At 30.5% G+C, this 16,865-nt stretch overlaps 1 protein-coding gene across 1 annotated transcript; it reads left to right on the top strand.

The window, feature by feature from the left end:
- Nucleotides 1-11,059: 11,059 nt before the first annotated feature.
- On the top strand, nt 11,060-16,415 carry LOC118199591 (uncharacterized). Its single transcript, XM_085809241.1, has one exon. It carries the CDS (start codon nt 11,118-11,120, stop codon nt 12,369-12,371), a length of 1,254 nt encoding a protein of 417 aa, XP_085665367.1. The 5' UTR covers nt 11,060-11,117; the 3' UTR covers nt 12,372-16,415.
- Nucleotides 16,416-16,865: the final 450 nt, after the last annotated feature.

The raw sequence follows: 16,865 nt of genomic DNA, 5'->3' as shown, positions 1-16,865 counted from the left end.
GAATGTGATAACGCTATTGATTTAAATATTTTAACTAAAACTGAAATTAAGCATCAAAATCATGTATACCAGGGGGGCAAAATTGTTTACTGTTGCAGATAAAAATTTGTCGCAAACATCTATCATGTTCGCGAAATTTAACACATCGTAGTCCCCTGAGCTGAAGTAATGAGGCGGGGTAAAAATAAAGAAGCATCTATAAATCTTCCTATTTTTTTTTTAACTGCGCTTATGTTGTAAGGATATCATGAGAAGGATAACATAGAAAATATCATTTTACAGCTCTTACATTTCCGTATTTAAATTCGAGTTTAGCTGGATTATAATTGAGATTAGTGTTCTGCTGACGCTCAAATAAGTCTTTGTTGCAATAAAAATTCATTTGACTGATATAAGGTTTGCAAATATTAAAGCCTGGTTTGTTAATTTCGATTATAGTAAAGCATGAGAGCCTGTTAACTTAATGAAGAATGCTTTTGTGAAGGATATTCTAAGGAAAAAGTCTCGTTTCAAGTTACACATGGAAAAAGTCTGAAAACTACATTCAGTTGACCCGTTTTCTATAAATCTGCCGTAGTTAACCTATTTAACTACTTATGGATCTATGTTAATGGTATGGATCTATGTTAATGGTGAAGAAAAGGGAAACGAAGAAGCTATAAAATTCATTGCACGTAATAGAATTCGAACCAGTAGTAGAAAAATGTTACGATAATTTTAGGAAAGCAGAATAGTTTCAATATGAAAATCATGTTCATTTTAATTTTACATCAGTATTACTAAGGATTATTAGTGCAAATTAAAGAGTTTAATAAATTTTCCGCATTAATAAATCAATTGTGGTAACCTAGTTTTTGAACATTTTGTAGCGAAACTGCAGCTGATATGAAAGTATGGCATTTTCCTGCTACTTATAACGGAAAAATCCCATACTTTAATTACAGTAAGCACTAAACAAGTTTCTACGCGGAGATAAATCGGCGTTGTTGCGTATTAGCCACCGTTAAATTAAACATGTTGTTTTTATTTCTAATAATAGTATTCTTGTTTTCAAGGTAACACGGATATATGATGGACATCAAGGACAAACGTTGTTAAAGAATTGTATCTACAAATAACCATAGTATATCAGCTATTAAAAGATTCAAGATCAAATCATTAATCATTTTAGTGAGATTAAAATAACAGGATTTTAAAGCAGATGAGTTTAAAATTTTAATGTATGAGTATCTGTTATTTGCATGGAATTTAATGTTGCAAGAATCAGAATAAAGCAATCGAAAACTATAAAGCCTCACGCTTAATAGAGAATGTTTTCGTTACTGGAGATACGGGCCAATATTCCCGCAAGAAATATAAAAAATGAGCTTTAGAGATAAATGCATCATCAAAACTTGAACAGAAAAGGAAAAAAAAGGTTTGATAAATCAAATGGTTAATCTCGGTAGAAGTTGGAGAACCCGCAACTGAAATGGAGATGCGAAAAATTAAACAAAATGTATTCTGATTTTTAGCTTTTAACTGCTGAAAAATAAATGTCACTAGATTAAGTAATTTAAAAACAACAGCTTATACCTTAGTACTTAAATTCTAAATAATGTAAATGATGCAGAATATCAGTAAAACATATCTAGTGTTAAAACCGTGCTATATCACTAATTCCAGACACTAAAGCAGATATAAGCTTATATATTTAAAATAATTCAAATGAATTGATAATAATATATTTAAAATAACTCAACAATTACATCTATAAAATATATATAACAAATTCTCAATAATTATATATTTAAACTCAATAATTATATATTTAAAATAATTCAAATGTAATTTAGTTTAATCTTTACCTAATTTTGAAGCAGCTTCAAGAATATTTTTAATGCTGCCTGTTACTGTTGCTAGTGGCGAAAGTTAGTTTCGGCAAACTTAAAACAACAAAAATTATGCAAGTCTGTACTTGGTCAAAAGCAGTTTCAATCATGGTCATTCTCATTACTGTAAAGTAAAAGATAAAGTAGATTTTGGAAAAATTACTGATGATTTTACTTCGTTAGAAGAAAGAAAATTAAGTTATTAAAAATGTTTGAAAAATTAGTTCAATAATTTTTATATTAATGACAATACTACTTATATTATCTCAGTGTTATATGCCATTTATCAAAAAAATTTTAATGCTTTTCATTTCAAAACTGTAGTTCTTTAAATATTATATGTCATTTTCTGAATGTATAAAGGTATGATTAAATATCATTGTAAAGTGTTGGTATTATGATTTAAACCCGTTATCATCAATAAAAATTAAAGAATAAAGATATAATTATCTTATACTATGTGTTTATATATAATATATTTCCTTTTCTTTTCTGTATATTTAATTTTTTTAAATTTTCTCTTATTAACTTTTTAAAAAAATGCCTGTCACTGTATATATACGCGCATATGCCTCAGGTCAAAAATTAAGTAGGCACAGTTAAGGCAGTATATTTCTATGCCCAAAGCTATGAATTAATAATTCTTAATTATTGGTATTGAATGCTTTAGTTATTCAAAGTTCTGATTCAAATTTGAAGTACTGAGGAAGGCATTAAGATACGTTAAGAGATATAGGCGTTAGTTACGTGATTAAGTTAGGATTCGGATGGACTATTTTAATTGTGAAAGCGTACACTAAAGCTATCATCCTGAAGAAGGGATGCCTTCATTCTAGAGAGAAAATAGATGGCGTTCATGTTATACAAGAGGAAACCACAAAGTCCCATTCGCCTGTATTTAAACACAGAAATTAAGTTAGAAGTTGTTTGTTTCTATGTTTGATTAAAAATTATTACAAAGCACACGAGGACTGTCTATCTAAGGGAACGTATACTAGAATGGGACATTCTGAGAGTAAATTGTTCTTATTTACGGTGTGCAAGAGCAAAACTACAAAAACAGCTAGTGAATAGTTGTTCCAACGAGTCAGTCTACCAGAAATCATCGATTTTTCCATCGACAATTGAGGATCAAAGATAGAGATTAAATTTTATAATATATTAAATGCGTATGTCTACCAAAAATATTTTTCAAAACAGCAATGGAATTTAACTAATTTAATATAAATACGATAAGAAGCATAAATAAATAATTTTACAGAATTTTATCTAGAAGAATACAAAAATTTGTTTATGAACTGTTCATAATATCTTTAACGCTAAACTTCATTAGTGAACTATTCATAACATTTTTTGAAATTATTTGGCAAATGCTACACTCCTAATCTTAATACTCATAGGTCGTCAAGGTGTAGGGTACTTCTGCATCTAGAAGCTTGTGAAACAGTCTTGTAGACTGTATATGAAAGAAACATACGCCAATGTGAAATATAAAACTAGGTAATATAGATATTTTCCTCCTAATTTGACACAATCCCTTATTTAAATCGTTAATTCCTGACTTCAGTTTAATGGGCTTTGTTGAAATTTTAGTAAATTTTCAGTTCTGTATTCTGGAGGAAGCATTTGTTTGGTAGTGTAAAACAGCCTATTACTTCTATATAATCTTGAGAATACTGAGTTTAAGTTTGTAATAAAACAGATTATCTGCTCTCTCTCTCTCTCTGATATTTGATTTAAGTTTCGGAATATTTATTCAAGAACAAAAATTAAATAATATGCCATTGATTAACAATATGGCTACCACTGCATTATTCTGTGAATTTCTAACTGAAACTGCTGTATTACGAACCATATATTTTTAATTTAGTTATATATCTTGAATGATAACTAACTTTTTATGAAGTAAAATATATACATACACACTAAATTAGTGGTCATATTTAACAGAGAACTCCAAACGAAATGTGCATAAAGTTCTTATTTAACTGCTTGTTTGAATACAATTTTAAATTATTTTAAAAAATTTCATTTTTCAAGGTTTGCTTGCAAATCTTTGATTTTGATATTTTTAGCTGTTAATGTTGTGTGCATTCCTTAAGATATGCTACAGAACATTATGTATGGAGTTTTGGATACTGCTGTTATTATATTTAATAAATTTTTATGCTCTCAAATTTAGTTAAAAAAATCTTAATTAGTCCTTGTTTGTTTTAAATTTAGAGCAAAAATGCACAATTGTATTAAAATATTATAACCAAGTACACAAAATTTTAAGAAGTCTATTGTAATTACAGACGTCTTAGCATTTTCTTAAATATGATTGTTAAAAAAATGAACGTGGACAAAAATGAATTTTTATCAATTGTTGAAATTAGCCAGTTTCAAATAACAAATCTGTCTAAATTTCAAGCACAATTTCATTAAATAGATAAATCAGTATAAAATATCTCATACATGTAATTTCAAACCCAAAATCCGGTAATCTTTTAAAAAGTTGAAAAGAAAATAAAACCTTAATTACAGTTTTCATTTTTACAAAATACCACATATTTATCGTAAGTCATACTTTTAACATTCATATTGTACTTTAACAATGAATTATGAAGAGAAATTGAAAAAATATATTATTATGCTACCTATTTAAATAAGACTTTTAATTATTTAAAATTTTTATTTTTTAAAAATTTTCTGCTACATTTTTTAATATCAATATTTTTTCTCTGTATTCCTGGAGATATATTGCTCAAAACTCTGCATGGAATTTTGGATGCTTTTGTTACTAAATTTAAAACGATGTTCCTGCCTTATGCCTAAGAAAAGACAAAAATGCAAATATATCTTTGTTTGAATACTTTTTTAAATAACTAAGCATGTTAATGTTAATTCCGTACACAGTTTATCAAAAACATAATAATAAACGTGTGCAAGATATTTTAAATATCTACCTTAATTACCGAAAAAAAGAGCCTTATCATTTTCAAAAAATATAGAAAACTAACAGAAAACGGAACATCAAAAAAATCAGTTTAGTTTTCAGTTATAGAAATTATCACTTACACTTCCCTTTAATCATCAATAATATTTTGATATTCCATTAGATTATGACATAACAAATGACAGCTATTTTAAGTGACTGTATATTTAAATTTCTGACATAGAACATAAAAACCGTTGTTACTTTAAGCTGCTGAAAGGTAGAACTTTAAAATTTTCCTTACACAAACATCGCAACTAAAAAGTAAATCACTAAAAAATCAATACTTTGGTATTTTAGTTGGTGTTATGTCCTTAATTAACGTACAGATAATAACATATTAAAAATTATTTTTCCTGAAGTAAATGTAATATATTTCGCATTTTATCAAGTCCAGTGAAATCTTTTTTGTTTAAAAAATATGCTTATAGCATTAGAATGATTGTTTAATTTGTTCAAAACAGTTTTCTTATGTATCACTTGAATATTATATTTTTCTGATTATTAGTGTCAGTCATGCCTAGTTTAGTTAAAATTCTTGAGCAATAATGAAATTTTTTAAATAATTTTTCTTGGAGCAAAAGAAATATATTTAGCATTTTACCGCTTTCGGAGAATCCTGCTTCATTTAAAAAATTGGCTTACATCATCAGAATAACTAGTTAATTTATTGGAGAGTTGTTTTATATGAAACATCCCTTTAATATTGTTTATGATTATTGGTGTCAGTCATGTCAAAAGGATATCATTTTAAACATCATTTAGCTAAAGGTTTTCTAAACATTTGCGTATTTTCATAAATGAATCATTATACAACGGAAGTGTATAACGAGTAAATTGTCTTTAATCCATTAAATCAACTGAACTGAAACCGAAAGACTTTTCTTCATCAAAGTGATCTTAATTCAAGCCTTGATTTTTTTTTTTTTTTTTTTTTTTTTTTTTTTTTACTTTTTCGTTGTTTAACTGATAATGCGATTAATGTCGATTAGCTTCCTTTCTTCTTTTCGTATTAGTTACGGAATGAACAAAATTCCTATCTTGTGATCTGAAAATACATTAATGAATTACTTGAAAGTGAGCCAAACATGGTGGATGGCTGAAATTTTCAGGATATTTGCTTCATGTGAAGAAATGTTTTGAGAATTAATTGGTAAATACCAATCTGTCTTTGTAACTGCCCGTCATTTAAGGAAATCTTCTTTAGTGCATTTCAAATCGTGCTCCGTATCAGCGATGTTGACTAAAGTAGTAGGGTACAGTGGCCTTATGGTTTTGATAAACGTGACTTGTTTTGTCTTATTCGGCCCCATTTAACATCGCACTCGGTTGACTACAAAATCATTTCACTTCTTTCAACAATTTTTAAAGAGAAACAAAAAACATCAGTTTTTAGACATTAATGTCGCCTGATACCCAACGCCACTTAAAAGAAAAAGAGTCATTTTGTTAAAAATCAGGTGTGTGTGCATGCATGCAAGCTAGTGTATCTTTTTCTTTTACATTGATTGTAAAAGGGGCCGTATTCTAGGATGCTTACAAAGACAGGATGACGTGTGAAAAAAAAATTAGGAAAAGAAAGTCCCAATATATCAAAGTCGGTTAAGATATTTAGCTTACTGCTAATATAAATAAGCAGAACTATGTAAGGTGTCATTGTGATTTTCTACAAACAAAAGAGTCAGAAATCGCCTTTGGCAGACATTAACTGCTCATAGTTGTCCGTAGCAGATAAGTCAGTTGTTTTCGTAGCTGAGGTTATTGTTACTTTCGCAATGCAATACATTTTTTCAATTTACTTCCTTTGTCTTTTTTACAGTCATCAGTAGAAACGCAGAATTAACATGTCCTATTTTCACAAAGAACTTCTAGGTTAGAGAATTTAAAGACTATCTAGGATCTTTACATGAGTATAAATAGCAGTAAAAGTTTTTATTGAGGAAAATTAAAGCGGTTGAATTCATATCATTCATCAGACAAATATATGCAGCTGAAGATTTAATACTGAATCATAATTTATAACAGTTCGGTTGCCCAAGGCTGAAATATGACCAGATTTTTTGGGAGGGATAGTCCGGAATAAGACATATTTGGGGGGGGTGGTAATGAGTATAACATCATTTTAATAAATGACGTAATAACTCTTAAAATTTTAAGATTTCATTACACAAAATAAGGAAGCTGTCGGGTAGTACATTTTAGAAGGTTTAGAGTATTTCATTCAAAAAAACTCGGTTACTATTTAATCGACTGGCTGGACTTTTCGTACATTTAGCAGTATTACATTTCGTTGTTAGCAAAATTTCTTTCTTCTCAAATTTAGTTTTACCACTCGAACCACAGATTCATTTTTCAGCTGTTATGCACTGAGTAATTTAGTTGCATGACAGCTCTTCTACAACTTAATAAGCTTTTCCTACACGGTTTTTCGTTCACAACAATTTTTAATATGATCTGTTTAAAATTCTTAACTGGTGTTTCTCTATTTCTAGTATACTTAAAAGTGTGTGGTTGATTCAGTTACAATACTCGTTTTTCTGAATGAAATGTTGGAATAGAAATCTTAGGGTTTTTCAGAAGCCATTCTTTATGTGCACAATATGAGTTTCTTGAAATGAATATTGTGAAGGCAAGCACTAACGAGATGATTTACAGACAACTCTTCGCTGAGCACAGGGACAAATATAGCAGTTATCTTCCAGTTTATACAGATGGATCCAAGTCAAAAGATCATGTCGGGATGGCATTTGTAATTGAAGACCACATGGAGGGCAGACGCTTGCACCATGCTTTTTCTGTCTTAACATCCGAACTAACTGCGATATATTATAGTCTTTTGTACATCTCAAGGCTCCGGTACAAAAAGTTTATAGTTTATACAGACTCCTATAGTGCGCTTAAATCATTAGAAGCTTTTCCTAATACTCAAATTCCAGTAATAGTGGATATTCTTAAACTACATGTAAACTTAATGAATCGTGGATATGAAATCCTGAACTGCTGGGTTCCCGGGCATGTGGGAATAAAAGGGAATGAGCTGGTAGATATCACGGCGAAATGTGCTGTTGAACTGTCCAGTCGCCTCATCCCTTTTGGAGACATCTGTTGTGTTGTGAAAAACAGGATCCGAAAAAAAATGGCAGCAACTTTGGGATGTTCAGCGTCAAAACAAGTTAAGACATGTAAAGCCTAGAATTGAGCATTGAGATTTTGCTGGAAATCGTAAAGAAAAAGTTCTTTTGACTCGCCTTAGAATTGGTCACACTAGAGTGACACATAGCTACCTTTTAAAAACTGAGAATGAGCCTGTTTGTTCAAATTGTAATGTTTGTCTATCTGTCCGTCATATTTTAATTGAGGGTCCATATTTTAATAATCTTCGTCAGAAACATTTTAATAGCTGTGACTTACCTCTCGACCGTTTAATCGGAAGGGAGGTGAATTGTAATTTATTTTATTATTTAAAAGAGACTGGCTTTTATCACCTAATGTAATTTGTTTTGAAGATTGTGTCTTGAATTTTAAATGTGTGGTTTTAACTTGTTTTCATATGACTTCATCCTCTGGATTTGATACATTTGTCTACTTGTTTTTATTTATTGTATTTTAATTTCATCAATTGTACTCACCCCTTCTCGCGTTTGGCGCACTATAATCATCTTTGGTTTTGCGCCATAATTTCTCACTCACTCACTCACTCTTGAAATGAATATCTTATGCATTTCAGACTTATGCTTAAGCTGTCGCTTGCTACTGCTTTGTCAGGATGAAATCTGTATGTGAAAACTTTCGTCTTTCTCCATTTTGGACAAATTTCGCGAATCACAGAGCTAAAATCATTTTTCTTCAAAATAAATGTAAATAAACACCGGTTTAAGCATCACTGATAATCATTCTGTAAGGTGATCACCCTCACAGAAGACCGAAATTATTTTTAACCAAGAATTTAGTTTCATTGTAGCACTAGAGCGGCTGAGAATACTGTAGCTAAGAATATTAACTGTTTAAAAAGTATAATTTTATGCTTTGAACAAAGTGTTACTGAAATTGCTTTGTCCCGCCTTGGCTTCGGAAAAATCTGCTTACTACATCTTGAACCTTCCTGTGACAGTAATTCAAAACCGGCATATACAAAAAGGTCTACAGCGAAGATAGCGATATGGTCTACAGCAGGTGTTCTCAACCGGTGGCACGCAAAGAAGGAAAGTATTTTTAACTATTAAATTCAAAAATTAAAACCCCAACATTCTGATTGAGGTTTTTCTCTAACACTCGTAAATTTATGCGATTTGAGCTTTGTTCAAGAATGTTGGGGGTAGTAGTACTTTATAGTGGTGGTACTAAAGGTTTTCAGTTTTTGTTTAGAATGATGCGCGTTAGTCAAAAGGTTGAGAACCGCTGGCCTACAGCTCAACCTAAAGCGAAGGTTTTTCAGACCGTGTAAATCCAGTTACACGACATACCCATTTTACTGAATGTCGCAGATATTGCACTAATAATTTATCATTTAAAAGATTTTAACAATCCTGCTTCCAGGCAATCGGCGATTTTGAAAACCACATTTCATTCATTCAAATATTTAAAACTTTTCCATCATTATTACAACATTAAATTAAAGCAAATAGAAGTCGTACGATGACGTGTATATGCATTCAGTGATTGGATTAAATTTATTTTTTAATTTTCAGAAGAAAGTAATTTTGTCTACTCTTAAAATTGTCCATATGTGAATTTATATTTTTATTTCTTCTCCCCCCCCCAAAAAAAAACAAGTTACCACTTTTCTACAAATTCCATTCATTAAACATTCGTAGGTCGTTGATTCTCACAATTTTTAAAACTTCTCCTCTGATACTGCACTAAAATTAGGACTGTTAACTACAGCACCCCTCAAAATGTTCAAGTGGAAGGAAAAATCGATGTTCCCTCGTCTAATAACACACTTTTAAATTATTAATTTAAGGAGAAAAGATATGTCTAAAATTAGACTCTTTGATAAATTCAATCGTCGAGTTTAGAATATAAAGGAAAAATTCTTAAAGAATTTTTTAAATACTATTTCAGCGAGCATATTAAAGTTTAGAAAAAACTTTATTACCTAAAAGATTAGAGTACTGTATGTATATAGTAGCAATAGTTTTCCTTAAGTTTCCATTTGCATGTCTTCAGGTGATCTCGTATTGAATGCTTTCGGACAGTTGTGAAGTAGATAGCCCATTATAAAACAGAATCTTTGTCGTTTCAACTTAATTTTAATAGCTGATACACTATTAACGTATGGCTTAAGCATGATTTTTTTAATGCAGTGGGTAACCAAAACATTCAAGTGCCTTGTTTCATTGTGATATTTACTAAAATGACGTGGATTCAAAGCGAAGCCGAAATGATTTAAGCTGTGAACTGAAGTTTGTATGATATTAACAAATACAATTTTATCACTAAATTATTCCCACTTAGTACTTCAGAGTATATGAAATATGCAACCTCAGATAAAAGAATCATTGTCTTTTTCAATTTTAATAGTCACCCGAAAAAGGAGACGAAATCAGAAAAATAACAAAAAGTGAATGTGGATAACTCTAATATAGAAATCTGTCAAAGCGTCTGAAATTTTTATACCTAGTAGAGTGTATGAGAGACATACCACTGTTCTGGCGAAATTCAAATTCATGGTTGAAGAAGAGCAGTTGGTTCAAGGTTGTTAACATGACACATTGATTTTTTACTAAGAACTTTTTTTCGCTTAATGAGATAAGATATTGGTTGACCATCAGTATCTTGTCTCACCCATTTAACCTAATGAATTTATACTCATGTCATTGTCTGAACATGTGTTTCATTTATACAACAAATATTTAAAACTATAAATTTCCTTTAAAATATTTTTAAATTATGTGTAGTTCCATTATTAATATGAAAAAAAAAAGTTTTGCATGTAGAAAGTGAAGCAGTGTATGTATTTAATTATTATTTGTATGTAAATAAACTGGATCATAGCTGACAAGGAAGCATTTATTTCTTCACACATAATTGCTTTCATCATAAACATGCTTTCAGATTTAAATAATTTTCAAGTAGTCTGCTTGAAATAATATAAAGTATTTTATGTAATATGCATATTTATTTTTGGATAATTTTAAATGGAGGAAAGTGTTGTTTATTTGTAACTGATATTTGAATAAAATGCTTCTTTAATTTCAGGATACGCAAGAGATTGTTTGAGACCTTATCACCCATATCGAGGAAAGAATAACCACTCATCACGGAGTATGAGCGGGAATAGTGGCACATATGTTAGCTCGTACAGTCCACCAGTGTGTGAAATAAGAAATGCACTTTCTTTGAATAACTGTTCTCCCCTTCATTCTCAAACAAGTAGTGCTCCACTGATATCTAATTGTAGCACCGTTATTCAGAGCACTAATAGTATTGCAAACCTTAATACAGGTGGTGATGATCTGCAGCACCCAAGCAGTGACTCAATGACTTTGAGAACCGATGTCTTAGTCGATGTTCTCGATTCTAATTCGGGTTCAACACAGCTTTCTAAAGGCAGCATGTCGCAATGTCAGGCAGAAAAGAACAGAAAGAGGAAACCTTCGGAAAGCAGCGAAGATAATCTAAAGAGAGTAAGAAGATCTTTACATCAGCCAGTTATCAATCATTCTCAGCCTCCTAATCTAAACACAGCAAATGTTATTGATCCTTTGAAACTTTCTACAAACCCTAATGGCTCAGCAGATGTAGCAACGGCTTCTGGTAGCACACAGAAAAACAATCTCCCTCGTCCTCCGTATTCATATGTTGCAATGATTCGGAAAGCTATATTGGAATCTCCAGCAAAGAGACTAACCCTTCAAGAGATTTATAGTTATGTGCTTGAAACATTCCCCTATTATGATGGTAAAGAAGGCTGGAAAAATAGCATTCGTCACAATCTTAGCTTGAATAAATGTTTTATAAGAGTTCCCAGAGAGGGTGGAGGTGAGAAAAAAGGAAGCTACTGGATATTTGATCCTGCTTTTAATGATATGTTCGAGGGCAACAACTTCCGCAGAAGGAAAAGAATGAAAAGGCCCGCTAAAGATACTGCGCAAGGAAATTCTTCCTCATTTAGCTCATCATTTGCACCAACATTTAAACGCCCATATCCTACTACCTACTTAAACACAACTGATTTCTTGGCATCTGGATACCGACCTGTTGCTTCTTCGGAAAGAAACTGGCCTTTAGCACACATGCAAACTCCATCACAGCTGCATCATTCGGGAAGATCTAGCCTATCACCATATCCCTCGTGCCAACGTATGCAACCTCAAGCATTGCATGTTGGATACATGCAGTCATCCCAGTTAGATCCCACTGTGTCCACATCTGCACAATCATCCATACCCCTGCCTGCAGCATATCCTGCCCACAGTTATGTGCCTCCACCATCAGCTTTTCCTGGTCATTACCCAGCCCACTGTCTTCGAGAGTCTACGTGTTCTACAGCCCAGAGTAGAAGATACCATCCTTACTAGTCAAACTTCTAACGATCATACATACACAGATCATCATCTAACGATCATGATGGTATATTTGAGAGACCATGGATGACAGAAAGTTTAACTCTTCGCTTTAAAAGCATATATGATTTGTTTGGACATGTTAGATTTATTCTACTTTCATACAAACAATATCGATAATCACTCTTCTGAACTATTTAAGTGAAAAACTGATAATCAAGTATTAAACAGACGTTATTTATTACGCAGATATATTTCAGAACAGTAAGAGCACAAATAACAACTTTTTGCCTTGTGATATGCTGATAAATACGTTCGGTTGAGGCAATGTGTGTGGCCAAATAATCTGTTTACCGTCGTCATTTTAGAGAATTTTTAGGGAATTGGAAATCTTCCTTAAGTAACTTTATGAGACAAATAAATGGGTAATTGTATGTTTTCTTTTTTTGGAGGGGAGGAGCCTTTATGCCATTATAATTTATTTTCATTTCGTAAAAGAACAGAAAAGTTTATCATAGTTTACAACTAGCATAGAAGTTAAATTAAGCAATATATTGAACATTGATTCATATGTTATGGGATCAGATCGACCTTATCTGAAGTATGCATTGAGCTTAAAGTATTATTTTAAAAAATTACCTACCTGAAAGCCTAAGTGTCGATCATCGTAAAGCCAGTTGTATTTCCAGTGACATTTTTTAAAGCGTAAATGCCAAATTTTCAACTGCATTTAGAAATCAAGGTAGATCCATTTTAGTGGCAAAAGTTAAGTATTATGTTTAAAGTGTTATTTCTTAAATTTATCATATTTCTCCAAGTAAAGTTCTTTAGAAAAAAGGTAAACCGTGAAATTTCGTTTTATATGGAAACTTAAAAGCAAAAGATTTAGCATGTAATCTGGATAATTTTAATTTTTATGATAAGTTTTAGCGAGATAGTGTGTCTTATCAAATAATTTTACGGAAGTTACAGGTGAACAAGAATAATTTTATTTAAATTTTATAATGTCATTAAAAGCTGCTTTAGTTATAAAAAGAAATTATCTTTGTAAAAATTTTGGATGTCTAAAAGTCGTAACGGTAATTCTACCAAATTTGTTTTATTTCTTGTGGCATCTTATTTACGTCATAGGAAAGTAGTGATTAATCAGTATAGAATTTTAGAAGCATTGAAAGTAATCATGATTTAAATACAAATATTATGTTCGGACTATATAAACTGACGCAGTTAAAAAGAAGAAAAAACGGCACTTATCCTAACACTGCCTTAAAATTAAGAAGAGTATATGTTTTTAATCCTGTTTAATATCATATTATGCAAAATATATACTAAAATTCTTTGACATATTAAATGAAAACCCACAGTACTAGATATAACGTAAATAAAATTATGAAATTATTTCTACGGTTTAATTGGTTAAGGAAAATGCGACGTTTTCATTTTAAATTATTTTTTTAATTCTTTTTCGTGTCATTTTTAAGTAAGAAGATTCAAAGTAAATAATAAGTTTTACTGCCATTTAAATAAAGATGTGAAGAATAATGATATAGAGTCTGAGAACCTAAAGGGTCCAGTTGTTTTTCCCTTTAAATTGCCTATGATGTTTTCGCCAAATGGTAATCATGATCAATTTAAAGTGCAGTTAAAAGTTTTATAAATGCCATTTTTGTGCTTGAATTTATGTGAAGATTTGATATTATATTTGAATCCTGTGCATGCAGTTTTTTTTATCAAACTGATGAAATTTAACAAATTTAATGTTTAATACAACGTATTCTTGTATTTTATACATTGCATCTTGAAAAATATGAACAGAATATTTTGGAAATAAGCCTTTTAAATTAAATACGATGAAAATTTTTTATTGTTATGTTTGTCTACCATTGTCCTTTCTTTCTTTTCATCATCGTCGTCATATATATATATATATATATGTGTGTGTGTGTGTGTGTGTATGTGTATGTTTGTATATTCAAGAAGAATGCATTTACTATTTTAAGTGCCTCATCTCTTAAGTTTGGGAAGAAAATGAACCATATTTAATTTTTTATTGTTTCTTCAGCATTGTAAAATTAACAAATTTCCAAAATGAAGAATATTAGAATATTTTAGAGGAATAAAATTTGTTTTCAACTAGTAAATAATAAATTGAAAGTACTTTCATAGGTAATTGGTTCAAAATCTTTAATAATGAATCTAAATCTTAATAAGTTCTGTGATCCTTATATGATATGATATAATCTGAAACATATATTTTCAGTTATCGGGATACAGTGCTGCAGTGATATTCTTAGGAACATTAATAATGCCTTGAAAACAATGTCAGTACCGAAATGCGGGGTTTAATCCTTTTGGTCATGATACGCTTAATAAAAACTTGCTTACAAATGTTTTATTCCCCTGCATTTATAGTATTATTCATTACTTATTAGTTCAGACTTCAGATTCTTGATTTTTCCAATACTTTGCAAAATTATAAAACACTTATAAAATCTTTGTTTTGTGCCAATAACATTATTGATGGAATAACTGACGCTATTTCTGTAAAAGGTGGTTAAAGATTTTATTTCTTTAAATATTAATCTTACTTACAAATATGAAATTTCTCAAAATTTGATTTGAGATAGGATTTTACGAAAATGTTTTCAATACTGCGGTCTAGGAAAGATACTTAAATTAAAAATGTAAGTTTTTATATTGTTAGCTGACCTTTCGGCGAAAACTGAAACAAGCAACATCCAAAAAACCAGTAACTCCTGTGTCATTTCATACTGCTGAATTATAGATAAAAGATATTTTTAAATATAAAGAACATTTGAAAATGTTTGCTTATGGTAAATCTTAGGAATGTCTTCTTACATCCAGTTATTGCATACAGAACATTCCAAGAAGAGTCGCTCTGGCTGAGTTTCATTTTTTGACTGTATTTCACCATCACATTGGTGATTCTCATGCTCGTACTCTTTCTTCCTTGTAGTCTGTCTTGCTTGTACCCTTTCTGATAGTGGACGACCCACGACGGCTGAACACTTAGACATGTGCTGTACACTTAAGGATTTAGATGTAAAGTACAGATTATTGGGAAGCCAGATAACGAAAATGACGTAAAGTCAACTGTCCAGTATTTATTTCATTCATATGGTCCTGTAGAGCAAATAAGTCCAGTTTATCGTATGCAGTTTTGGGAAGCCAGGCACCAATTTAACAAAGACTGCTGTTTTAATCAAAATGGAATCATTAACTGCCAAAGCGAACGTCGTTTATTTCACACCTGCTCCTGAAATTCAAAACTATCAGAGAAATTCAAGGTGATATGAAGGACAGAAAAAAGGCTGAAGTTATTCTTAAATATGTATGTGAATTTCGCAACCAAAGGTATAAAACGTTTTGTTTCAAACTCTCTAAAGCATAATAAATAGCTTCGCGATTGTAAAATTTTGTTTTGAGAAAGACATATGAAATTTTAGACTTTTGTATTTTTGTATTTCCTTATCCTCTCAGTGCTAAAAGTGTCTAGTTTAAATTATCAGACTTTGAAAAAACATAAAATCTGTAGCCACCATTATTGGGATGACTTGTATATACAAAAGTACATTTTTGAGTTGCCAGAAAGTTATAGGAATTTATTCGCTTTTAATTGTATATATAGTACAACTCTGAAATTTAAAATTACTGTTTTAAATATTTTTAGTAAAACAAGTTATAAAAATTACCTTTTATAACGGAAATGTTTTATATCTAGGTTAATGTTTTATATCTGAGCCTTTGTGCATATTTTAGAACGTAGTGAACTAATCATTCTGTTATTCCCTAAAAACAAGAAAGTTGAAAATCTGTGTGCATCTACATTCAAATTTTTCTAGCGATTTTTAATGATACCACTATGAATATACATGTTATCATAAACAGGTCTGAAATTATAAATGAAATTTTACATGTTTCATCAATATCAAAAAGACCTCTTTGTGGCCTTATTCCTTTCACAAGAGCTTGGAAATTGTATTTTCATTTATTTTGTTCACTGTTATTTGCTGTAACTATGTGCTTTTTAAATATATAATAAAGAATTATTTAATATATCTCTATAGCATTCTCTTCTTTTTAAGACATCTTTGCGCGATTGTTATATATCTCTCGTACTTTAAAAATGAGTATTTTATAAAATATCGTAAGATAATTATAGAGAAATAATTATGAAAGTTTATTACTAAACATAACTGATCTAAACTGAAAATGCTCCGAAAAACAATAATAAAACGCAAAATTCAGAAGCAAAGCATTGGAATTAAAAAACGTGTATCAATAAAAAGGGACATTATTATTTCTATTATTTTGCATCAACAATTGATAGCATACATGTTGCATACGGGGCCGAGACGAGGGTGAGGCAGGTGAGGCACGTGCTTCAGGTGAACAAATAGAAGGAGCGCCTAATTAGCCATTCGATCAAAAATTCAGAAATTTATTTAAAACTTATGATTTTTAACTTTTAATTTCGGAATACATCAG

The sequence above is a fragment of the Stegodyphus dumicola genome, chromosome X2, assembly GCF_044657685.1.
Source record: "Stegodyphus dumicola isolate Sdum_Otavi_A_Nest chromosome X2, ASM4465768v1".
Taxonomy (NCBI): domain Eukaryota; kingdom Metazoa; phylum Arthropoda; class Arachnida; order Araneae; family Eresidae; genus Stegodyphus; species Stegodyphus dumicola.
The sequence above is the reverse complement of the archived record's forward strand: the minus strand, read 5'-3'. Positions and strand labels throughout refer to the sequence as shown.